General features: G+C 37.4%; 1 protein-coding gene across 4 annotated transcripts in view; it reads left to right on the forward strand.

Moving 5' to 3' along the window:
• The window catches only part of klhl29 (kelch like family member 29), a 350,083-nt gene that overhangs the window by 226,401 nt on the left and 96,634 nt on the right, over nt 1–27,048 (forward strand). For all 4 annotated transcript variants that reach the window (XM_015395203.1, XM_015395194.1, XM_015395219.1 and 1 more), the window contains 2 exons: nt 3,883–4,029; nt 21,818–22,016. In XM_015395203.1, coding sequence (XP_015250689.1) covers nt 3,883–4,029; nt 21,818–22,016 — 346 coding nt within the window. The remainder of the gene's footprint in view (nt 1–3,882; nt 4,030–21,817; nt 22,017–27,048) is intronic.

Below are 27,048 nucleotides of genomic sequence, written 5' to 3' on the forward strand. Positions count from 1 at the left end.
CGTAGAAATAGAAGGAACTAAATACAAGAAAAACTGGTTAGAAGCTGCAAAAGATGTGATACTTCTGGATGTTTACAGCAGAACTGGAGGAAACACGTAATAGAATGGTTTTGATTAATACATGTTTAGGTGTTAGAGCAGCCTAGTCAAAGTCCAAACTTAAATCCTATATTTGTGTGTATTGGTTCCTGTTTGTAGACGCTTAAACTCATCCGATAAAAGCGAGATTGAGATACTTGAGTTCTAGATCATTTTGTGTAACTTTCCTGTAGTCTGCTTTGTAAAATCCTAATTTAGATGCATTGAGTTAGGTGGCTGTGAGATTACAACATTTGAAAATATCCTAGGAAAATTCTTTTTCAGGAACTAAAATATATAAAAGAGGTTTAATCTACGATTTGTCAGCCTTACATAATTTAAAATTACACTCTTCTGACTAAAAGTTCTGCAAAATAGTAGCTATAACAAGTTTTATATCTGTTTCTATTTGTATGTGATGTAACATCTTCATGTAATCTAAAAACATTTTTAAAGCAGCTTTAAAACTGGAGGAAAATGATTTGGATGCATTAGTCTATAGGCTGAGGTCAGGTCACCATGCCGATGACGGACAGTACGCCATTGTTCTCTCTTAATTCATGTTTTATTCTTATCTTGCGCAGCTTTCAAAGGGTAGAGTTTATGTTTTGTAGAAAACTGTAATTAAATGTCAGTTGGAATTATATATTCACAGATTATTAATAGTTGATAGAGGACATAAACCAGACTGTTGAAAGCAGAATTGTCTCAGACCTGAGTCTCAGACGTGTGTGAGATTTTTTGCGTATTTTTAGTCAAAGTGACCCCAAGATGCTTTATCTGAACAACAAACTGACACTTATGGAAAAACATGTAGATATAGTTTTGACAGATGTCTTCTGCCGCAAAGGTCACATTGATAGAAATCTGTAAGGCTGGTTTTAGAGTGATGCTGAAAAACTAGTTTCAGTAATCCTTGAAAATAGCTTCAACAGATAAGGCTGACTTACACCAAACCACGTTTGTGCTTTCAGAAGGCGCCTCACCTCATAAGTTTCTTTTTCCTTTTTGCACTGAGTTACAGGAGGTGTGAGGGTCAATACCCCTGTCTGTCAATTAAATATGAGGCTACCAACCTGGAGACAGTTAGCTTAGCCTAATATAAAAGCTGCACACAGGGGGAAAACCACCAGCCTGTATTTCTTCAAACATGAAAAAAGTTATACATTATATATTAGCTGTGCTGTGAGGCTTCCAGCCAGGGGAGACAGCAGTAGGTCGATGTGCCTGCCAGTGGTTATAAAGAGATCTACTGTATGTGAAATCGCTATGTATTGACTGCATTTGTGCACTTGTCTTTGACTTGGTTGCTTGCTTTAAATGTATGAATGACACATTTTTATCTTTCACATCACGGCATAAAAATGTAGGATGCTTACTGCTTTAAATATGCCAGTTTTTTTAAAGACAGCATTTGCCTGTCAATATTTTTTTGATTCACATCTCATAGCAATCTTTGAATGTAATCAACTATCAGGGAAATAATGTAATTCTTTAGAGAAAGCCTTTTCCATGAAAGAAAATCCCAAAGATAATTGAATCGATGCAAAGGTAAAATCAGATGAAATGGTCATGTAAAACACCCAAGTTCCTGCTCATTTGTCTTTGTTTTTGTGAACCTTTAACAATGCTGCTTTGAATGTTTCACAAAGTACAGGACAAAAGTATTCATACCTTATTGCATTTTTAAGCACCACACAGACCAGCTTCACTGCATTCATTTGAACTTTATATGATACATAATTCTGAAGTTGAAGGAAATTGTTCCTTTCTTACATTTTGACCAAACATATTGGTAAATGCTGTATTCAGCACCCTTAAAGGTATAGTGGAGGATTTTTGCGAATTTTTGAAAAGACCCGTCCTTGCGTGTGAGAGCATACACAAGCCCATTTCTACTCATGCACGCTCTATTTAAAAGTTGCTGTTCTCATAGCTGATACAAGCTGACTGTGCCCAAACGGTCGACCTAACCCCTAAATCCCTTAATAACTATATAGAGCGGAAAATATATGGTGGACTTTATAGTAAACTCAGTTAACTGACCGTTTGGACAGATGATGACTACTTTTCACTTCCTGTTGATCACATAACTCCTCTTCCACTGCGCGGTGCCTGCACCATCTTTATTATTAGTTGCCACTGTCAGGTAGCAACAGCGGGTCCCTGTGACAGCAAATCCCGCATCTCTCTGCGAGGAGAGCTCTTCACAAAAAGCATTCGGGGATAAATCTGCCTCCTCTGAGGCCTTTCTTTTCTTCTCTTACACTTCGTAGACACTTTTTCTCTTACAAACCTCGGCCATTTTCAAAGAACCGTGTTTAGAAAGCTGAGCTTCAATGAGTGTCTGAAACCATAGTTAACCACACGTAATCGCCTGAAAGTGCGCATTTGCAGAACAAAGATGGCTAACTGTGGGCGAGCATGTACATAAACACCTGAATGATTGACAATTAGGAGGACCACTTATTTTGATGATCCACCTGGAAAAAGAACATCCTCCACTACAACTTTAAGTCAGTGCAATTACATCTGTTCGTCTTTTGGTTTGTGTTTTCAGTGTTACACCTCTACAGGTTGTAAAAGCCTGTACAGTATGTACCCTGCAAGAGCTGAGAAAAGGGTTTAATTGAAGTAGAGAGGACAAGTACCAGATTTTCAATCCCAACTATTCATGCTTTAAGGAAAAATTGAACACAAAGCTCCTGGAATATCTGGGCCAGCGGAGAAGAAGGGATGACAACACCTTTTTGAATTGCTATGCCCTCAGAGAATTTTTGACCAGTCAGACGACCAATGTTGGACACAAGATTAGGCTCTGTTCAGACAGGGTTTTACAGTAAGCACAAACTTCAAGATCACCAAAACAATTGCTGGGAAAGAAACTGTCTTACTCTTTTTTTCACATCGCTTGTAAAAAAGAAATGTCTTGCCTCTTTCACGGTATTCAAATCTCTTCTAAATCACATTGTTCCATTTTAGCTCTATCTGTGATGAGTTGACTTGAACAGCTTGAAACTCTTCTTTAGCCTCGGTTTCAGATATTTTTCTGCCTTTAGCAGGTTTCCAAAGTCCTTTCTGAAAAAGTTACTTTCCCAGATTAAAACTATTAAAAATCACATTCATTCATCTTTGCAACTGTATATTCCAGCTAAATTCCTCCTCGGCATTTAACACGTCGCTAAGAGAGCAGTGTGCTGTTGTGAAGTGTCTGAGGGGCATTGGGTCTGTACCCGACTTCACTCAGACTTTGTCATCCATGTGTTTTGCTCTCAGTCACATAAAGAAACAGTTCTATTCTGTGCAGTAATTCACAGTGTTGCCACGGCAATGCGGCATGACGGAGAGACCTGTGTCATCCATCAGTGATAGGGATCCAGTCTTTTTGGATTGATTATGCTGTAAAATCCTTATTCTGTATTTCTTAAGATCAGATGAGTCAGACAGGAAGAACATCCTTCTCTAACCACCGGATCAACACTTTCACCAAATCTTGGCCCTACTGTTTGATGTGTAACATGAATTGCAATAAGAATGAATTGTTGTTTTACATAACATGCCAGGGATGATCATTATTAGGGCATAACAATCATAGGGGGTAACACTGCTCAAGTTGGAGGTGAATGAGGAAGTTTTTCCTATGAATGTTTAGGGTTTACTCTTCAGAACGGTGAATGTTTGAACATCAGACCAGATCCTTGACGTCTTATAATAAAAAACTGTGCTCAGGATGGTATTTAATTAAAACCTGGTTTCAAAGACTTGAACATGTTGACAACACTTTTACTTTTAAACATGTTTCAGGTGGCAGGTCAGGAGGAGATTTTAAGCGTGTCCAAAGAGGACTTGGTGGCATATCTGTCCAACGACAGCCTGAACACAAAGGCAGAGGAGCTGGTCTATGAGACTGTCATCAAGTGGATCAAACAAGACCCCCCTTCAAGAGTTCAGGTAATACAAAAACACAAGCTTTCCCTTCGGTTTTTTTCTTTTCTTTATTACACTGAACACATACTGTATCTGTAACATGATGCAAAAGCCTCTAGATGTTACTGGCTAAACATTGACAGCTCAGACCCTGTAGGTATGTAGAACAGGTCTTATGTACAGTAGACCTGTCTTTTCTGAGAGGCACACAGCATGAAAGACCAGACAGGTAACTCCTGGTTCTCTCCTCATACTGGTCATCAGCTTTGTTCTAAAGATGTAGCCTAACACAGCAGTTGTTTGTAATCTCAGGAGTACCCTGCCCTCCAAACTTGCATCATTTTTGGTTATTCTTCCTCTCTTTGCTTTGTTTAAAGAAAGCATTAGGCTTTCTTTAACCAAACATGTCTGCGCTCTTTTTATCCGTAAGGTGTATTCTTTTTCTTTAGGCTATTAATCATGATCAAAAGGTTACATCATACAGATGAGTATTGACAGGAAGGTACAGCAGGTCAAGTTTTAACCAACGTGCAATCAATGAGTATCAAGGTGAGAGACGAAGCTGCAGCTGCATTTACGAGATGGCAAATGGACTCCTGCTCTGATGACACATCTATCCAGCTGAGGGGAAAAAAAGAGCTCTTAAGGTTGTGAGGTATTTATGACTCCATGAATTTCATAGTGATGATTTTAAAGTATTTCATTGCTGTTTTAAAATGTAGTTGAGGTTATATCAGACAAATTACCCTGGTCCATCATAGCAAGATTCATTCCCTAAAAGTAATGTCTTCTCATCAAGCAGCTAGTGGGGGTACTGGCTCATAGGAGCTTAATCATTGGCAGTCCAGACCTTAGCAATCAGTATTACATTACTCAGAGCACAAGCGATATTACAATTTCTCACCTTTTGGATTAAACCTCTTGCATTTATCCTTTGATATGTGGTTCTCTATTAATAATGGTGAGATTAGAAAGTGTTAGGTAGTGGGGGATAACTTACAATGAATTCTCACAGCTGTTAATTTCTCCGTGTTTTGTCGCTGTACAACCACAAACTAAATATCTGTAATTGTCAATCATTATCCAGAATGATTATGTGATTTTCAGAGATTCTTTGCTTGTAAAATTCTTTATCATCTTAAAAAAATCATTGCTTTTGTGCAGCTTGTGAGAATAAAATCAATATGAATGCATTTATTCCTAGCAATCCTTGGATTCCTGCTACTTTTAGATGAGACTTTGATCTAATAGAGCAGATTCAAATACCTAGTTTACTTTCTTTGCATATTTTAATTGCATGTTTTGCAAATAACTTGAACTTACTAGTTTATTAATTTTAATTTTGATGCATTAAAAATGAAAACATGTTAACCATAATGGTCCTGGGATTTGGTAAAACTGGTTAAGTTTATGGGCTATTGATGTGTCCAAGAGGTCCAGACATAAATCCAATTGAGGAACTGGACTGAAAATTTTATGTTCTCAGATGCTCTCCTTGCAGTCTGGCTGAGCTTTATTTATTTATCTTTTTAAGAAAACCTTCAGTGTGTATAACTGTAAATCTGCACTGATGTACTGCACCTCAAAAGACTCACAGCTGTAATTACAGCAAAAAGTGGATCTAGTATTGACCCAGGCTGGCATAGCATCAATGCAAAAAAAAAAAATAAAACATCTTCTTTTGAAAGGTTTTAAAGATTAGTCTGTTCTTCCTTCAACTTCAAATGTTTGCAATGATCTGAACTGGTCTTATACTGTACATTACAGGTTGTTGATGTTTTTTAAAATTATAAAGTTATATGAGTATATTTAAAAGGCAAAGGTACCAGATGTGTTTCTTAGCCGGATATGACTTCTATTAAACTCTGGAAGTAAAAATGTTGTGGAAGAGCTTTTTACACAAAGTTCTATGGTGAAACATGAACAGATTTGCAAAGTACCTGAACTTTAAAACATCAACAGCCTTTTAAGGTTAAATCCCCGTAAACTTCACTCAGTTTAGTTAACTGGACTCATTTAATCTCACACTTTATTGGAAAGGTGCACACGCGAGTTAGTCGGATGAAGCAGAAGAAGTTTCCCCGCTTGCTGAGCAACCCACCACACCGGTTCCTGAAATGAGACACCAGGGTTAACCCACCTTCAGAAAGAAAACGAATGGTGGAAGAAGACTCAGAAAAAAGCAGCAGAGTGAGGCAGAAGGGTAGAAAAGATTGAGGGGTGGGCTGAGAAAAGATATGGTGTGAAATAGCAAAGTGTGTGAACCTGTGTTCTGATCTGATTCCTGATGGTTTGGCCCTCTGCATGCAGTCATGGCACCCAGAAAGCAGTAATGTGATTAAGCTTTCTGTCAAGCTCAAATCTCCTGCTCATATGGTACATAAAAAAAAGCCTGACTCTGTATGCTTGGTCCAACTCCAGTTCGTCATTCCTTTACTTCCTTGCTTCGTTCCCTCCTGCCCATTTGGAGCCAGAGCATGGCGGAAATCATTCCCCCAGAACCTGTGACATTTTTTAATGATGTGTCAGGGCAGAATGTCACTGAACTGCTGTGTGTAAAAAAAAAAAAATAGCAAAGGGCAGGAAGCCTTAAGCCTTGAGAGAACTGTTTGCATTCAGTAGAGCATGCGCCTCATGTGGCATTGTAGATTTGTGGGTCTGTGCGTGTGCCACGAGTTGTAAGCTGTAGGCTACAGAGTGGAAAAGTGGCATATTGAAGACGCTGGGTAAATAATATGCAATTTTCCCTTTCCACTATGCTGTCACTAACAACCGATGGCACTGGGAAATGGGGCCCGGACATTGCTTAGAGACACAGAAAGCATTTGGGCGTTAGAAATGCTTTTGCTATGAGACACGAAACATCTGAATTGAAGTCGAGTCCTGTCTTTTTTATGTGTATATCACTAAACGTGTATCATCCTGGGAGTGTTGGGACGGCTGAGAGTGTAAATGATAAAAAAAAAAGCTGCTAAAGCTTTTAAAAAGTGATATAACCCTCTCAGCCCAGGAGTATGTGCAGTAAATAAACCCAAAACAAGTGATGGTCAAATCAACTGCAACAACCTCTCTGTATTTCTAGTGAGAACTAGACTTATTTCGTATTAGCTTTGATGAGAAGATTGATGCCTTTCTATAATTAGACATTTTTGAAATAACATTATGACCACACACCTAACATTGTGTTGTTGCCAAAAAGGCCTGTTCCCTCAATTAATCAATTTGACTGGACTCAAATTCCTCACTATTACCTTTCCCACATTACTATTATCATTCATCCCACTTTACTGACAGAACAATGACAGTCCAGCAGTCCGGACAATCCGGTACTGGGTATGTAACTTAAAAAAGAAACTAATTGTAGTTACTAGTTACTGCTTCAAAAAAGTAACTGAGCTTGTTACGCTATTACTCCTCAGTCAAAGTATGAGGGGTGCTCAATAAGTAATGCTTCTGGCCCACTTCCAGATGTTTGATCGAGCTGAAATTTTGCATATGAATTATTTTAAATCTCTATAGATTAAATAGCAAATTACAGCTCTGAACTAATTGTGGTTTCGGATTTACTGGTGTTAAAACTGAGTCAAGTCTGAGTTTGCATTTGAAAAGACGCACACAATGGAAGACTTTTGATCAAATTTGATTATGTCCCATTATATAACCTTGTAAAACATTTTGCAAGGTCATATAACGAACATCATCACATAAGCTACTTTAATTTCATCAAAAGTCTCCCGTGGTGTGAGTCCTTTCCAATAGAAAAAACAAATCACTGCTCAACACTCAATAGGCTCCATTTCAGACTTTACTCAGTTCAAACACCTGTAAGTCGGAAACCACAAATAGTTCAGAGCTGTAATTTGCTACTTACTGTAATCTATAGAGATTTAAACAACATTGCATGCAAAATTTCAGCTCGATCAAACATCTGGAAGTGGGTCAGGGCCATTACTTATTGAACACCCCTCATAGTTACTAGGCAAAGTAACTATAGAGTTGTTTTTATAAACTAAAACCTTAATAATTCTGGTGAACCTTTCTTTCAATGGACCATTAAATAAATTATCTTTATTAATAATTGCTAAGTTAAATATTATATCTGTTTATAAAAATCTTCATATTTCGGAAAACAATGTCTGCTAATGTTCACCTTCTCAGTGTGTTAAGTGGGACAAGGCAGCCAAAACACTCAACTCCAATATGTTTTTGTAGGTGCTATTTAATATTTATAATGAAACAATAAAGCAAACTGTTTCAAAATTTGTTATATGTTAATGTAAACAGGCTTCAGTTGGCAAAAAAAAATAGCAGTAATGCTTGAAGTTAATGCTTTTCAAGCAATTTAACAAAAATGAAAAAGAATTTAAGATAAAATGAAACCAGATAATGTAAAAAAATTGAAAAAAATAAAATAAAATAGGAAGACAGCCTTCCAGTGTGTGCCTGTAAAAAATAAACATAGGCGATAACATGCAGGTGAATTCAGGAAAAACTAAAGAAGACAATAGCTATGTATTGATAAACTAAGTCAGTGATGTTAATGTTGTGAGGTCTGTCATTAGATCAGAGTAGCTAGTAACAGATTTGGATAAAGTCTTATGATGAGCAAATCAGTCTTTTATTCTTTGATTTTCTAGAGCGTGTACAGCGTAATCTATGCATCACTCCACCATTGTCTCATGTCTTTCCTATCAGTCTGTACGAACAATCCCTACATGCTGAATAACCTACCTCAATACGTCCCCTCAGCCAATCAGCATCAGGTATCGGCTTCTACACTAAAAGACTTCTCTCTGCACAGCGCTTAAAGCATGTGCTTATGAAAAGTCAGTTATTGATCAAGTTTTAGTAATGTTAGAATTTGTTAAAAGTAATTAGATCAACTCTTATTTTGCGTTATTATTCAACATTAGTATTGTCAACACCTCATTATGTGTTTTTGCGTGATGGCAACAAACCTTTGTCCCAAAGTTCATGCAAAACAGCTTTACCCTTTCTAAACTATGTTTAGCTCGACACATTCAGACTTAAACTCTTAATTTATACAAAGAAATTAAATCATGTCTGTATTTTGTTATCCTGACGTTAAACTGCTAGGTTGCGGTTATCAAGTTTACTTTGTCTTTATAAGAAGAAATAACACGTAATTGATTATTTAGGTTCCACCTCATCTGGTTCAGACAAAACGCAAAAAGAAAGTTACCTTCGTTGTTCGTTCATTTATTATTTTGCTTTTACGTTATAAAGTTTAATGGTTATTGTGTCAGCTGCTCTGTGTAGCTTTCTCTTGCCAACACTCTTGTTTATAGTTTCTTTTTCACTGGGAACATCATTGTAAAAGCTAGGCAGCAGGGATAATACTTGCATTTGTCTAATCAGCAAAATAATGTACAAGGCCTATAATATAGCTTTACAAGGCATGCAACATAAAATAGACCATTTTGTTTGTTTATTTCTTACATTTTAAATGGACACATAGCTCATTGGGGGTGCAGGAGACAAGCTCACTGCGTTGTTAATTTACACTTTTACATATGTTCTTGTTTCAGGTTCAACAAGGTGGCTCTACAAAAATAACCAGGAAGTTCAATAAGCTGTGTCATGCAATTTATGAAGTTGCTGACAGAGCCTTTTTATTCTTTCTTTCTCACAGGCTTTTGTGAGACCACCACAGACACGTCTCTCTTATTATAAGTAACATGGCTCTGCCAAATCCTTGAATAGGACCTCCATTACACCCCACTTCAACATATTTCAGAAAGGATCCTATCTTGCCAGGTGACTCAGCTTGACAAAAGCGGCTGATTAATTGGCTCTTTGGAAAGTGGCCAACTAATGTAACAGCTCCGAAGGACAGTTAATGGTGCATTTCCATGATAAAAAAAAGGCCAGCCTTGCCATTAAAATGGACCTGCTGTCCACTCATCAGAAATAACAACAGTACTAGCTGACATTTGCGGTTTCCATGCTAAGCGAATGCAATTGTAGGTATTAGTCCTGAAACAGTGCTGCTGATTATTTGGAAGGATTTTTTTTTTTTTTGTCACCAATCAACTGGTAATATAGAAACTTTCTTTCCCCACCGGCACTCATTAAACAGAAGAAGAAAAAAATCATTTTCCCAGAACAAATGATGCTATCATTAAGTAGTTAGTGTATAAAATTATTAAAGGGAGGGAAACGCTTTGAGGCTGAGCGTCGATATGAACTGAGTTTCCCTCACTGTTTCACGATCCATTTAGCATCAGAGCCAACAATGACCCCGCCATCTCAAGCATGGCTTTTAATTTAGTGATTTCTCCTTTTAGGCTTTAACTTCAAAATAAAAACTTAAGATCATTTTGAGCCCCTGTAGGAGTGTTTTAATTTGATTCTGGACAAGATCAGGGTTGTGTCTCAATGATCATCCATCTACAGGGCTTTCTAGGCGCTCCTAATAGTCAGGAAGAATTTCTTATCATTTCTAAAGCTTGATAAGGATTAAGTAAAGAGAAAATTGAGTCTCCAGACTTTATATCTTTTTTCATTATCTTAAACTTAGTTGTAATCAGAATTTCTGGAAATTGAATGACTTTTGACCTAATTTGTTTTAATATCAAATAACAGCACCTGTGGTTCTTCTGAGGATTTAAAAATAAGAAAAGAAGATGGCTGTACATTTAATAACACTTAATGTTGGATATTGTTCTCCAGGATTCATATGTCCGTCTCTAGATTTAGACACCAGACTTGCTTAATTTTGTCAAGGTGCCAAAAAAAAGGGAAATATCGCTTCCACAGACTACCGAATCGAGCACAACAACTTCAGCACAGTCATATTTTATGATTTTTCAGAAATTCATGGTAATAAAAAAATACAGAAAACCTCTTTATTCATTTTTCTAGAATGTTTAAAATCCTCCTTTTAATATCGAGACATTTAGTTACAGTCTTTTGAAATGTATAGGGGCAGATGGGAGCTTAGGTAGAGTGAACTAACATGAAGGCGATTCATACCACTGTCTGAGTGATGACTACAAAGAGACTGAACAAGGCAGGAGGGATCGATTCTGTGTATAGTGTTTGCTGCTCTCCTTGGAGCATAAAGCCACATGGGGATTAACACAGAACTGTTAGGATGTCATTGTATACATGTGAGAAGCCTAAACATTCACACAGGAAAGCATTGTCTATGAGCCCATGTACAACCCCCATATTCAATAAGAGCTGATCCGATGGATACAGGGCAGTAAACTCCGGATGTCCGTTCTCATCTGTGTCCTTTGATGTCCTCGAGCACTCTCAGTCCTGATGTGTGCAGCCAGTTGATCTGCAGTCATTCAACCACGTCAGTTGCATGTCCAGAGGTGCCTCGTGTCCTTTGGGTTCTCTCATGAACACAAAGGAGATGCACGAGTGCTGTTATTTGCATAAACTAATGAAATATTTCCTTTTTGTGTTCTTTCCAAATATAGAAAGAACAAGAGGGATATATTAAGATTTAAAAGGAAAAATAATTATGTTAAGATGTCTATTAAAGCATTATTTTATATTGTGTAGAATGGCAAACGGGTTGTATTTCGTATTCATTTTGAGCAATAGAGTGACATAAAGTAGTCACGAATGTGAAGTGGAAGAAAAGGGACACATTGTGCCGAGTCAGTACTCTGTAAATCCACCTCTCCCTGCAGCTGCAAATCATCTGGGGTATGCCTCAACCAGCTAACAATTTCCCTGCTGAATAAGACCAAGACCAGTACATGATAATGCCTCCTCTATAAAGGATGGTGTGTTTAGGGCGTAAGTTTTCCACAAGAAAAAGCATGTGGAGTTTTATTTTGAACTCATCTGACCAGATCCCCTTTATGTTTGCTGTGTAGCCAATACATATAAGAGCAAAATTAACTTTAAGTATTTCATTTAATGGCCCTTTATTTTAGAATTTCAGCATAAACCCGGTATTGGTTCAAGGTATAAATGAAGACTTTCCTGTCAACAGATTCTCCCAGCTGAGCTTCAGCTCATCTAAAGTTACCTCGGGCCTCTTGTCTGCTTCTCTGATTAATGCTGCCTTAAACGTCTTGCCAGTTAAGGTGGAGAGCAGAATTATTTAGGGATATCAAAGAAATGGTAGCAGAAAAAAAAAGAAAATGCATGTTTTTCTGTCCATTTTCATTATAGATTAATTTGTGTTAAATATGCAGATATGAAAAAGGTTTACAAAATAATAAACTTTTGCAAGACACTTAAGATTCACTGTGTGGAAAAGCACTTGGTAAACCCAACAGAATGGTTATCGTGTTATGTAAAAATAAATAAATAAACCTTTTTGTTTATTATTAAAGCAGAGAAAATAAGCTTATTTTCCATGAATGAAGTCATGCTGAAAGAGGCCTCAGAGGAGAACACATGGCACCTGTCAGTAGTTGCTCAGGGCAGCGTTCAGCGTCTGTCCTCCGCTACGTCTCACTCCATCTCCCTTCCATGCTTCTGGCAAATAAGCTCACATAGTCGTGAAGTCACAAGAGGACATGATCGAGCTCGGCTGAGCATCACTTGGATTATAAAAAGTACCATTTGCAAGAGCATATTTTTGTCAGCCATAATAGACCGACAGAGAAGCCAAATCCATGTTTTTTTATTTTTATTTCAGCAGAAACCTACATTTCCTGTTTAATCCACATTATAAAGCTAAGGACTGTCATTTGAATGACTGTTAGAATAAATATGAACCTCTGTTCGATGCACACTTGCAGTTAGAGGAGTGCGTGGGTTTTTATTTCTCCTATAATGCATGTTTTTTGGGCTTCAGGTTGTCCATTTTTTACTCTGAAGCACGCTGCTATCTGCTAAGAGCAGAGCAAATAGAAGCCTTTGTGTCATTTATTGGAAGCCACCATGGCTCTGAATCATCACACATACACCCGCACAGTAAGAAGCGTTAGTCCTTGCTGACAGTAGTGGAATGGGAAATGCTCAGCGGACATTTGTCATCTGTGTTAGCGGACCCCCGGCTGCTTCTCTGTTGCTTCTGACAGATCTTAGAGGCTCCCTGTTAGATGCTTTATCCTTGTCTTTCACCACACTCAACCTTTTCAATTCTACTGTCCACCTGCCTGAGTATTTGTTTCTCTGAAAGTCTGGATAAAGCAGAAAGAGAACAGTGCAGGCTGGCTTTGCAGCAGTGGATTCCCTGCAAGTTTAGCAATAACTGCATGTGGACGTGGCTGAAAGGCATGGTTTTTCTGCTGGCACTGAAAATCTTGGCCTGCTGTGTTTGTGCTCTCACTCAGTGTGTGTAATCTAGAGACCATTAGATTTAAAGTCGCACATTAGATTTCACATCATCAAATAAAATAGATATGCATAAGGATCCCCATAAATGCCTCCTGTCCAGGGAGAATGAGGCACAGACAAGCATACGATTGGGCCGACAAGCTAAAAGAAGCATCACCATATGCTGTCAGTCTCCTGTGGATACCTTCCATGTGTTCAAAGTGTTAGAAAAATATTGAATTCCCCATTAGAAATGTGACAGATTGTATAAATAAGGCTCATTTTCCTGCTCTTGGCATACTGTTTAAGTTTGTATGGTTTGCCTGTCTCTTGAGTTTAACACGACCAAATTGCTGCAATGAATTGCTGCAATAATAAATACAACAGGTCAAGCATACGTCTGGAGGGGATGGTGTCTTATTTACTCTTTCTTCTCATGCAGGGGTCAGGGATTGTTGAAGAGCTAGTTGGAGATGGAGAGAAACTGAGCTGGAAGCTTGTCACCTCTTCTCACTGGCCTGAGTGATGCCAGCACTCTCACTTAACTTGTTCCTATCACATAAATGTAACTTAATGGCAAGAATGAGCATTAAAAGGTTTTTGCACACTGTTTATAAGAAATCCATCTAGTGTGAGCACTTTCCATGCTTCCTGTGGACACTAAAAGCAACTACAGTGGCGGCCATGGCTAATGCTCAGGAAGACATCTAGAAATACAGACTTTCACTTATGTTTTAGTTATGTTTATGTTTTATGTTTATTCATATGGTAAAAGGTCATATGACTAAACTTGACTTAAGTATAGCTTGAAGCCTTGAGGAAAAAAAATAATCACTGAAAGGTTTTCTTCTTGTTTACACTTATACCAGGGCCGTCGAACTCAAGTCCTAATGGGTCGGTATCCTGGAGATTTAGATGTGCATGTCTCTGGTCCAACACACCTGAATCAAATGGCTGAATTACCTCCTCAGCATGCAGTCAATTTCTGCAGAGTCCTGCTAATGACCTGATTATTAGATTCAGGTGTGTTAAAGTAGAGCCACATCTAAATGAGAAGGACACCAACCTCAAGACTGGAGTTTGATACAGCTGGTTTAAAAACTGGAACATTTAGTGATTCATTTAGGACAATGGTAATTTGAGGGTTGATTGTAGAAATGTTTCATAGGTTAAGCATTAAATTAACAGCATCTCATAAATGTAAATTTCTAAGTATATAACAGTTTTTTTCCCATTGTTATCAATCTGAATTATTTAAAAGTAGATATTTGGTCATGCTTTTTACATACAAATCATTGATACAATTTTTAATTTTTTTTTAAAGGGCTTCATACTCTTTTAGATTATTAGGGTAATGCCAGATAATGAAGCAACCCACACCATTGACAGCACTGAGTTTATCAGTACAGTGCTCTTGACTTTGCAGTTATTCTGAATTCACCTTAGTGTTATAGCCTACATTTATTCTTTCTCTGCACACACTGGAAGATAATCTTCCTATTTTTTAGCCTATTTTAATATTCTCTGGCTTGATTTTAGCTTAATGCACAGCTAATAATAAAGTTTAAGCTGTGAACACAAGAATAAGCTTGTGCTTTCAGTTTAAGAATGGAAGTGCACCTTTTAAACTCGACATGTTTTGGGGGTTGTTGAGTTACCCATGAATGGCTCATGTTAGAAAGTCTTGATCATGGCCATAAGCTAATTTTTAGAATAATGTCATGAGATATTTCATTTTTTTCATAAGTTTAACCCAAAACATTTAACCCCACTACAGCCCTAATTGATATTACCTGCATAAAGGACGTCTATGTTAAAAAGATCCTTCTTTCCACCATTAGAGGTTTCAGCATTTTGCAAAGTAAAAGAAATCTTATTTACATCATCATACTAGAGTTCTTACAAAATTAGCTAAATGATATAATATCCTAACCTGAAACACCACTGCTATTATAAAGTATTTAAGGATAAGCTATTGTATGTACAATTAAAGATGATATTTTAATAAATTACATACCCTAAAGACACAATATGTAAGACATTATGTATATCTTCAAAATAGAGCTTTTATTTGATACTTTACAACATAACTTAATGAGCAGATAGATAGACAGACAGACTAGATAGATATCTAGATAGATAGATACTTTATTAATCCCCCATAGTTCAGCACTGATACATCTGTAAGCCTGTTACAATTTCCTGAATTTATTTCACTTTTGAAAATACCACGCTGTTTCGCGGATGTGACATCAAGTCCATCAATGTTGCATGGGTCCGACCTAGCAACAATGGATGCATAATATTTAAATTGGATTTTGTGGACGTTCAGAAGTGACTGGCATCCAGCTTTACACTGCCGGACACCAATGGCAACTCCACATAAGGGGAAAAAAGTAAGAAAAAAGAACCTTGCCAAGTATGTACACAAGCTAAGAGAACGACTGAAGAATACTACAGTGCCATGTTTTCGCCACAGTAGGCAGCATAATTAGAAAACTGCGTAATGCCTCTTTAAGTTAAAAGTTGAAACATTTCAAGTCTCACAAACTCCTCACTAAAGCATATAAATGGCCAAAAATAATTTACTTGTAGCTAACAGAACAGGTCCCAAAGTTTTACCATGGCTTGATCATTAATGTTTGGTATTGTCTCCATCTGCTCATAGGTTTATAGTACTACAAAGGTACAGTACTTAAAATGAAATTTTGTGATTGATTTTATTAGAACACCAATTTTCCAGCAAATAGAGGAAATATTGCATCAAATATTAATATATTCTAATAGATTGCTGCTTTGTTTGAGGGGGGGAGTTCAATGACTAACACAAAGCAGGATTCCTGTTGTATTTTCTTCTGGCTTTTTTCGGTCTGGCAGATTATATTTGAATATTAAGAAGTGTGGAACCGTCTCTGGTTTGCATGCCTGTATATGCATGTGTGGGAGGAAGACCGCGGAGCAGGAATAAAGGTGAATAGAGAAGGGTGAAGTGGAAAAAGTAGTGGGTGTTATAGGTGGCTGGTTAGAACTAGCAATGGAGAGTAATTGCCCATTTCTGTTTAATTTATTCATCAAAAACAAAGACAAAGAGAGAGATTTGAATGAAATGCCTCAGTTTTAAAGTTTGCAAAGCAACTAGCTGCACTTTAAAACACATACACAGTTACAATATGATTCTTTCTTATTCATTATACTTCAGGCCTTCGGTGTCTACTTTACAAGGAAGTCCAACAAACAAAATCAAATTTCAGACTGTTCACACCACACTAATTAATAATTACTGTAAATTGTTTTGTATTTATAGTACTATATGTCCCAAAATGACTCCAGTGAACTAAAATCCTGCAGAAGATATTGCATCCAACTGTAACCAATTCTAGATTTCTGCTTTCAGTCTCCTGGTCTTCATGCAAGGTGCTCTCAGTTGGTGGATGTTATTTATTTATTTATTTGTTGTTGTTTGTATGTAGCATCACAAGTCTGGCTTTTTTTCACAGAACAGATGCTCTCTGAGGTAGTTTTACTGCCGTTAAATGATATCTGGCAAGCTAAAAGAGGCTGTAACAGATGTGGGTTAGTATGGAGCTCAGGCTTGCAGACGGTTTTGTGGGATTCTATTTTTTTTTATAGTTTTCCACAGTTAAAAGAAAATGAAATTTATGGTATGGAGAACTTCTTGGGTTGTGTGTGGGTGCGTGGTTTTACAGTAAGCTGTATTTCTCTGTCACTCTAACAAAATCATTTTTTAAAACAAACCTTATTTTTGCTGCTCAGGCCTTTCTTCTCCAAACAAACAAGATCTCCAGTGACCGAGACTTTATCATATTTTATTCAACAAAGTTTATCTGTGGAAACCGGCTTATCTATCAGAATTTGTTTCTGTTGTTACATAAGTTTTCTTAACACTTGGGTCAGGTTTGCATGATCCTAGTGTTACTTGCAAACTTGCAACAATACAAACAACCATATTCTTTGTTTTTTCTCTCTTTACAACCACCACATTCAGTGTAATTTAATGAGATTTTATGTCATGGTTAAGGGAAAAACAGATAAATTTGAGATCAGAAATAGATGAAAAAGTGTGTCTTCAATACCACAAAGTGTTTGTATGTAAAGTTTCATTAGAAAGCATTTGGGAATACATGTCATCATAAAAAGCATTATGTACACATTAAAAATAAAACGCCACAACTTAAATTACCAAAACAGTGGCAGAGCTACTGAAGGAGGCCGCTGCTGCTTTAGAGCAAGTGCTTTTGGTCATTGTGGTTGTTCAGTACGTCCCAATAGTCAGACCCGGCAATTCAACCAGTTTCCTGCTGGCACGCTTACAATGTAGCGTGCCAGCAATGCAGACGCCCCCTACCGAACAAGATGGGTAGCCCGGTCAGCAAGGACCTGAGGAAGAGCAGTTGCTGATGTCACTCTGCTGCTCCCGCCGCTCAGAATGCTTTTTCGTTTTCGAGTTATGGACAGTACTTTGCAGGCAGACCACAAAAACGAAAAAGCAATGTCGGCTGTGTTTTCTCTTTGATTATGGCATAAAATGTGCAGTCTTAAAGAAGAAAATGCAAATGCAAATAGGATGATTGATTAATAATTTTATTTATGAGTCAAGTAATGCAGCCACATTCTTAAAATGAAAAAGCATTTCTGGAAATGCTTTTTCATTTTCAAATTTTACATTTCAAATTGAATTTTGGTATGTATTTGCTGGGGTACATTTTGAAAAATAAATGTCAAATGTCATTCTCTTTTTCATTTTAATTAAGTAAAAGGATGAGCAGTGTGAAAAGGATGAAAATCAAAATGCAAACAGGATTATTGAGTACTAATTTAATTTATGAGTCAAACTATGCAGCCACATTCCTAAAATGAAAAAGCATTTCTAAGAATGCTTTTTAATTAGAAATATGGTAACGATTTGCTTCCATAGATTTGAGGATAAGACCATGCATAAAAAAAACTTGTTAAGCAGCAAAAGAATTTGGATTGGAAAAAAAACACATCTTCCTTTATGATAAGGACCGAACACATACAGCTAGATCTTTTGTCACTTATGTTGTATTAATTTTAAAACGTAGTCCTTTATAAGGTCTTAAACCTCTGTAAATATATTGTCAAAAAACAACATCTTATTGCAATTTTTTATTTATTTTGTTAAAGCCTCATGTAAAAATTTTATACAGTAATTTCAAATGGAAAGTGTGTCCATCTCAGTCACGTATTTTTTCATGCCTGCTTTCATGTCACAGGGCATGTGGCATTCAAGCTTGTTCCAATTGTCATCAGGGGGTGGATAGAAAAACACAAACCCATTGGTCTATCAGATGGTCAGCACAAAGACACAGAAGGCAAACAGCCATACAGGCCAAACACACTATTTCGGTCAATTAGGAGAAACCAATTAACCCAACATGGCTGCTTTTGTAACATATGAGGAAAGGAGCTGTCAGACTGTGCACAAAAAGGCCTGCACTGCTGGGATTAATTCACTCAAATTAATCCAGCCATTCTCCCTCAAGCCATATTGACGAGGAACACAATCCAAAGGTTGTTATAGAGAGCTGATGAAGGGCAGGTTATCTGGTTGAAGTTAAAAAAAACTTACATAAGTCAGTAAGGTAAGTTCTACATTTTCATATTTTAGAGGAAGCTTTTTAAACATTTTACATGGGGGCTTTGTAGTTATAAAGCAAATGCTGAAGGGTGCTTAAATTAACAGAGGAACCTGGAGTCAAACAGAAAACTTTAAATGGTTCAACTCTGAAAACCAGCAAACAATAAAAAAAAAAAAGTCTCCATCTGCTAGAGAAGTTTTATGAAGTAAGTTTAAGCTGCTTTGTCACTTAACTTGCTCTATTTAAGCATTAGGTGCTATACTGTAGAGAGGTAAACTGCATTATCTTCTGAGGCATAAACTTTAAGTTCTAAGAAAATGATATTGGAGATTAAATTTCCTACTTTTTATATCATAAATTGTCGATTAAAGCGGTAAAGGTGTGGTAGCTGGAAAACAAACTGAAGTAGAATAATGTAATGATTTTCAGTGTCTTGAAATCCTTTTAATTTATTTCTTTCTTACAAAAAAATGTTTGCTTTTACAGTGCATAATGGGTTTAAATGATTCAAAAATTTGTAAGATCTAAAAAATGTAATTTTTCCAATTATAAACACCAGAAGTCAAAAGCAAACATCTGCTGGATGTTGTAAAGGTGAACGGCTGAATAGCAGAGGAACAGCATTTCGAGGTTCATGCATTTTAGCCCCATTGTTTCAGTTCTGCCACCTGGCTGAAATTGGTCCACACAGCTTTAATTTAGCTCCTGGGGTCAGAACAGTCACCGGGGGACCTAGTTTAGGTCTCCACCTGACCTGCACACAGAATCTAAAGAACTGAAATAGCTTATTACAAGGACATGTTGTTCTTTCATTAGGGAGAACAACATTATCTGTTTTATAAGTTGGCAGCAACAATATTTTAACTTTTGAAATGCTCTAAATAAATAAGGAGAGTGACGTTTTAGCAGAGCTGGTGAAAAGTAGTTTGCCCAGAAGTTCAGAGGAGTAAGCCTGAAGCTTAAATCCATCCATTCAAATGTGCCATGAATGAGTAACTACTGGGCAAATCCTCCTCTACCCTCTTTAATTTAAACTACTGGCTAATCTGGACCTCAAAGTCTCCGTACAGGAGTTTCTCAGAAATCGACAGAGCTTGCATTGGCTGTGTCCTCCTTGGCTTCCTTAGTTTATGCTTTAAGCAAGTGCAAGTGTTTATGTGGCTATTGAGTTGTTTGTTTAATAAAGCGTGCTGGGTGCATTCGAGGGTGAGGGAAAGCACACAGTCCCAGATGCAGGACAGTATTTGGCTTCAAGCATGCTGGTGGACAGGAAATGTCATCAGCATAAAGCTCTGATTCCTGTGGAAACATCAAATCCACTCTCCTCTCCTCGTGTTGTCTTCAAATTGCCTAAGCATGCAGTTTTTATCCTTAAACTACCGCTATTCCTATTTGTTCCTTTATCCTCCCACCTACTTTCTTGTGTCCTATCCATTTATTCTCCTCTCATCTCTGCCTCTCAGGTCTTTTTTCTTTTTTTCCTTTGTTTGGTCAGATGAGAGGACGACATTGCTAGAAAACAAATGGGGCACATGGCAGAGTAAAAAGACCTCAGGTGGGAGCGAGAGCAGCCCAGGCAGAATGTTGGCTGATTATTTGTTGTCCCCCTGAATGATGTTTCTGTGAGTCTGTTGTTTTGTCGCTCTCCCTGCTCGCCTCGGTCACTTCGTTCTGAGCCAAAGGGTCAGAGGGGTCAGCCTTCACCCAGCTCCCTGTCGCTTTGTCCAAGCTTGTTTACAGCTTTTACTGTCGACTCCCACAGGGACACGCATATACTTGCACTCACAGAGCAGGAAAAAAAGCACCTCTCTGCAGCTATAGCTATAAACAAGACTCCTGTAACACTATACCCTGCTACTGTGTAAAACCTTCTATATAAACACATATGTAGAAGCCAAGATAGGGCCAATATACAGAGCCTGGCTGAAGTATTCACAGCCCTTGATTATTTTATGTTAGAAAATACAGCCCAGTTATTTATTTTAGTATTAATATGTTTCTTTTTCCGCATTTGTGGGAACAGTGTATCACTTTCTAAGATACTATATTTATAATGCCAAATCAAAATCCAGATCTAAGCACCACTTAGGCCAAGGTTTAACATCAACTAAATTTGAACGTTTTTTGTATAGAATAATGAACAGGGGAACTAAACATTAAAATATAAATATTCCTGCTATAATTGTGCTGTGATACCACGTGTCTTTAAAGGTTTATTCGCCACAAACCTGTTTCCCTTCACTGGAAATTAAATAAAGCATTTACAAGCTAAAAAATTTTTTTTTTTAACAAAAGACAAACTTCTCCAATGGAATTTCAGTGTTTTGGCTTGAATGGGGGGGGTGAGTAGAGGAAACTTTTAATTTAACTGCAGAAAGAACCTTTTTTCCATTTGATGGAAGATTTAATTGGAAATGGGAAAAAAAATAGTCACCAGAAGCTGGAAGTAAGATACCCCCTGCTGCTTCGTTTGAGCGCTCCCTGTGAGACTAAATTCGGAATATGAAAGAAAGCTTGACTGTGTGGAAAAGTTTTTTTTTTAAATGTCACTTTAGTTTCTGTTTCACTCCATGTATTCTTTTTAGACACTAAATTAAAAGCAAGCCCTCCTAACTTGTTTCAGTTCTGGGTTATTTTTGTTCTCCTGTGGCTGTGACAGTAAATTTGATAGATAAAAGGGTTTGAATTTCAGGCCATATTTCCTCATTTTTCTGTCCTTTTTAAACGTTTTGTGCTCCACACATGTTAAAACTGAAATGGGAAGCATGACTGTAATGAACTGCAGTTTTTAGGGTCTGCCACAAATTATTGCCGGCGCCAAGTTTCGACACACTAATAGAGCAAAGCTTTTTCAGATATAATTGCATCTTTTTAAAAAAATACCTGTTGAGTCGAGAGAAATGTATAAGAAGCATTTTCTCTCTGTGTCTCCACAGCATCTGTCCGAGCTGTTGGCAGTGGTTCGTCTTCCCTTCATCCATCCGTCCTACCTGCTCAATGTAGTGGATAACGAGGAGCTGATCAAATCCTCGGAGGCGTGTCGGGATCTTGTCAACGAAGCCAAACGTTACCACATGCTGCCCCACGCACGGCAAGAAATGCAGACCCCCAGGACCCGACCAAGACTTTCTGCAGGTACACCAAAAGATTCCCCTGTCTTCTTCAGCTTTGGTGCAACACACATGATCTGCTTCACATAAAACTGATTTATAAAACATCGTTGGCTACTCCACACCTACACACACGTCCACTATTCATGGTTTACAGCATCCCTGTGGCGTAGAGGTCAGATTTCCACAAGAATACCTTGACCTGTCAGTGCATTCTATTGATTTTAGCCTGCAACTGGAAAGTAATATTTCAGAAACCCATAATGTTGATGCTCGCATGTGTGCATCTACATTAGGATATATTTCTAAATTCTTGGAAGGATTTGTTTGTTTTCTGAATCTAATGGATGACAAGAAAAAAACATGTTTACTTAAAAGCATTTATTATTTTTTAAGATACTGACTCTTGCATGGTGTGCATACCACCATTTGTTTTACAATTTTTTTCCTGTTACAACTAAAGTTTTTTTGTGTATTGTTTCTATTTTTTGTTTTTGTAGCTGGTCAAAACACAGTGGCGCCTTAACATAGAGAGAAGAATATTATTATTTTTGGGCCTGATCTTCAAATATTCCAAATAAGAGGCGCTAAATTGCACATGCAATTTTTTTGAAGTAGTTTCAAAAAATTGACACGTTACAGATGGTACTGAAGAGGGCTGCACAAATGTGAAGATATTTGTGCAGTAAGTTATTTTTTTTTGTAAACGCACCACAGTATTTAAATTCAATTATTTTCATAGTTTTGGTTTAATTATATAAAGATCGTCTGTTATCATGCTGCATTGATTTATGCCCGTGTGTAGAAGCTTATTTCTTTATTAGTATTATTCTTCTATTGTTATTAGTTATGTCATAAACCAATGTCTCATTTGTAGCAACAATAACTGCAGATATTTTCACGTCAGTTTGCTTCTAATTTTTTTTTTTATACTAAGAAAAGATGCAAAATCTGCATCTGCAGTTGAGTATTGATTTTGAAAATTGCCTTGCATATGGTAAATTTATTCATTTGCATATCCTCCGCCCATGCATTTGTCCAATTTGGTCACTAGAATATGACCTGCAGATCGAAGAAGACAAAGACGCAAAATAAAGATTTCCAAATTCTGTCTTCTGAATTGCACAAGTAAATTAGTTTTCTCCTCATTTAAAGATAACTTAGCATGTAGAAAGAAATTTGCATCTTTTTTAAGATGTGCAAAAGTTCTGAGGATCAGGCCCTCCAACCTTGCCAGCAAGATAAATTCTAGGGAGATTTGCGAATGACAAACTCTTGAACTCCTCCATTTTGAATTGAAAAAGCTTCCTGGATGAGAAGCTAAACATCTTTAAACTTGGAAACAAAGCCCATTGGATTGTTTTTTTTTTTTTTTTTTTTACATTTTTGGAATACATGTTTTCAGAAGCCAAATGAAGCGTTAGCCTCCATACAGAAATGCTTTGGACCAATGAAATGCTGTCTGGTGTATGATGTTAACGCATGGACCGCAGGCAGAAGAACAATATAGAACAAATAAGGAAACAGGACTTATGCCTTTGCATTTTTTTTCCAGCTTTTATTTTCATTACACTGTCACAAGTACAGAACAACAAAGTGAAATCCCTACATATATCTCATCCCCTTGGAGAGCAGTGGGCTGTCTTTTTGCAGAAGCGCCTGGGGAGCAGTGTGGGGTTAAGGGTCTTGCTTAGGGACCAAGAGTGTCACTCCGTAGGAGTGGGGCTCGAACTCAAAACCTCTAGTTTCTAAGCTCAATACCCTAACCACTAGGTCACACTTCCCTTCTAGGGGAAAATGTTTGCATGTTCCTCCTGACTGGATTTGGCAAGTTTGATTTATCACTTAACTTCGCTGTTGTGAAAAATAAAGAATTTGATGTGTCGCAGATGCTACTGCTGCTGATTGGCTAAACTCTCCATATGGGAGGCATGTGTCACTTTGTGATTTACCCAATCAGCTCGAAGAATTGTATTGAATATTCCTCTCTTTGGCAAACACATTCCACAGGAGTCTTTCCTGATGGATACTATGTAGAATTCAAATTGAACTAAATTAAACTGGCTTGTGCCAGGTTATACACCTCATTTGCACATCTAGAGATAGGCATTTCATATCTTTTCAACTTGAAAAGATAGAACTGGATTAAAAGCCTTTTGTTTGATCACTTTTATAGTTTTGCCACCTGTCAGGCCTTTGTTAGGCTTTTTTTTTCTTTTTTTATGCTGTTTTTTTACACAAATGTCTAAAACAAAAATAAAAAAGTAGCTTTATTTATACTAAGACTAAATTCATTACAGTTGGTGAGTGAAGAAAGCTCAACTAAAGGGGAATGTTTCATGTTCCTTCCCCTTTATAATTATGCACCACTTTCTGTTGGTCTGTCACTCTGTTTCAATAGTTTATGGCTGCAGCATGAGAAAGTCTGAAAAAGCTCCAGGGTTATCAATACTTTTGAACACCAATGGATCCATAAAGATCTACACTCTTTTTTTAACTTGGGTCGATGTGCTCGTGTGTTTTGAAAGCAACCAACCGCGTTTGACGTCCATCCTGATGACCGTTTTTGTTTACATCATTAAAACCATAGAATAATTTATGAAAATTGAACGGCAAGGGCAAATTGCTTTTTGCTGCAGGATTTGTAGGATTTTCTTCTTCTACAGGGTCATCTCGGACCACATTCTTTCCCTTGTAAAGAGCCGCCTAATTATAGTGTCTGCGTGGTATTATGAGTTTGGTGCCAGCACACCTCACCATTCAGCTGAAGTTATTTTCTGCTTGGCAGAATAGGGATAATTGCCTAACAAATGGCACTTTACGGAGAGGTCGGTTTAGCAGCCAGTGCTGTAGTCCAGCCGGTGCGTTTATTTGCCCGTAAACAAACATTTGGAAAATTGCATCAAGTCAGTATTGCTGTATCTTTAATCGTCTTCAACGCAGTCTCCTGGGGCTTCATAAAAAAATCGCTGGCCTCTGGAGACAATATGTTTGTGGCGTCTCAGGTGCTCATTGTCATCCCATTACTCATCCACGATCCTCTAGTTTCTCTTTGTTCTCAGCAGTTTCTTGAAGCGTTTCCTGTTGAGGCCCTTGCTGTAGTGTTTTGTATGTGCATATCTTATATGGTCTATATTCCCATTATGCAGGATGAAGTGTGCACTGATTCACAGCCGTTCATGGCCTTTACTACAGAATTAATAAACGCTGCTAGGATGAATAGATTCATTCTGCTTTTTATGCCAACGGCTTATTGATTAAGATATGCAAACATATTATTTTTTTTACTAAAGAAGTTTGAACTCATTCAAAGCTGAAGTCGTTACCATGACTTACTACCTCGGCTTTTATCTACATATTTGTCTGTTTGATAAAGTCGGTGCTTTTGTATATACTGCAGTATGGGAAATAAATATGCTTTGTTCCTTCTGCATTGCTGTGGGAGCTTAGATCATGGCATGAACGTAAACAGTTTGCAACCCTTATTGGTTTTTGCTTATTTGTTCTGAAATGTGAAAAAGTAACAACTACCCTTGATATATCACGATTTATCTTTAAACTAACTGTTCCAACTGTGTAAAAGTTCCACAGCCACATTTTAATGCCAAGTATTTATAATACCGAAATCACACAAATAACACATTTTTTGACAGCATCAGTTAAATTTAATGATCTTTAAATGCCCAAGTAAATAAATAATTAAATATGAGGAAAAAAAGAAAAAAAAACTTAACAAGTATCGTCTGGAAAGAGTAATGTTTTAAACTTTGAGACTGTAAACAACAGTGAGTGCCATTACCCACTATAGAATAAAAACATGTAACAGTGGGGAGCCTTCCTATGAGTGGCTGGTCTATAGAAACTGTTCCATTGATGACAAATACAGGAGGAACATTTACATATATACCAATGTCGGCTTAACTTTGCTCATTTAAGCTCCATGCACATGATTCAACAATAAAACAGAGACTGGGCAACCATTGGTGATTTCTAAACTATATGTGAATACATAGAAAATAATAGGAACCAATAACAACACACATGCCAAAAAACCTTTGCATGACATAACTGGAACTTTTCACATCAAATCTGGTTTAAAACTAAATGCAAATTTCAGGGGAAAAAAACAAATATTATTCCAACATCAATGCGGGTTGGAATGCTGTGGTGTAATTATTGAAACCAGGAATTCTGCTCACTACTTGAAAATCCAGAAGTAAAATGTGTGGAGATCACTTTATGACACTGAGATAAGGTAAGGTCTTGTTATGCAAGCAGAAAATGATCAGAAGCAAACCAGAGATCCCCAAAAACTATTTGTAGCGGCCTAGTCAAAGCTTGGATTTAAATCAAATTAAGCCACTTTAGCATTACCTTAATACAAGCTTAACACAAGCAAAAAAAAAAAGTATCAAGTGTGTTATTGGCAAGGGAAGAGGCAGTTAAAGACTGCCAAGGTGGGAACAAGGAGTGATGTAGAGAGGGAAACTATTTTTTCCAAATTTGGGCAGGTTGATTTTGGTCTTATATAGTTGAAAATTATAAATAATGTAAGCCTGTTTTATTATTTTTCATTATAAAAGCATAATAATCATCTAAAACAACCATGAAAAAACAGACTGAAAGTTTTAAGAGGGCAAATACTGTTTCACAGCAGCATATATGGCTTTATGCCTGCATGTAGATTTTGCTGAACCATCTGTTCAGTTGGACAGAGTGGGCTCTCCTCAGAATGGTGCTGGTAGCTGGGTTTTGTTGAAGTAGTGACAGTGAGAAAGATGGACTAAAGACTGGAAGGAGAGTTTGAGGTTATTGGAAAGTGTTGCTGACACACAGAGGATGTGAAAGTGAAAGGACATGGAAGAACAGGAGGAGAGGTCACTACGTGGTCAGCAAGGATGAGAAGGGAGGGAGGGAGGAAGGAAGGGAGACGAAAGGCCCAGGAGATCAGAACTGAAATTTGAAGGGCAGACATTTGATTGAGCTTATTTCTTGGGCATGTGTCTTCTTGTGTAAGCAGTAAGTGACTGTGCGTCTGTGTGCTTGTGTGTGGATTT

The sequence above is a fragment of the Cyprinodon variegatus genome, unplaced genomic scaffold, assembly GCF_000732505.1.
Source record: "Cyprinodon variegatus isolate N-32 unplaced genomic scaffold, C_variegatus-1.0 Scaffold25, whole genome shotgun sequence".
NCBI lineage: Eukaryota > Metazoa > Chordata > Actinopteri > Cyprinodontiformes > Cyprinodontidae > Cyprinodon > Cyprinodon variegatus.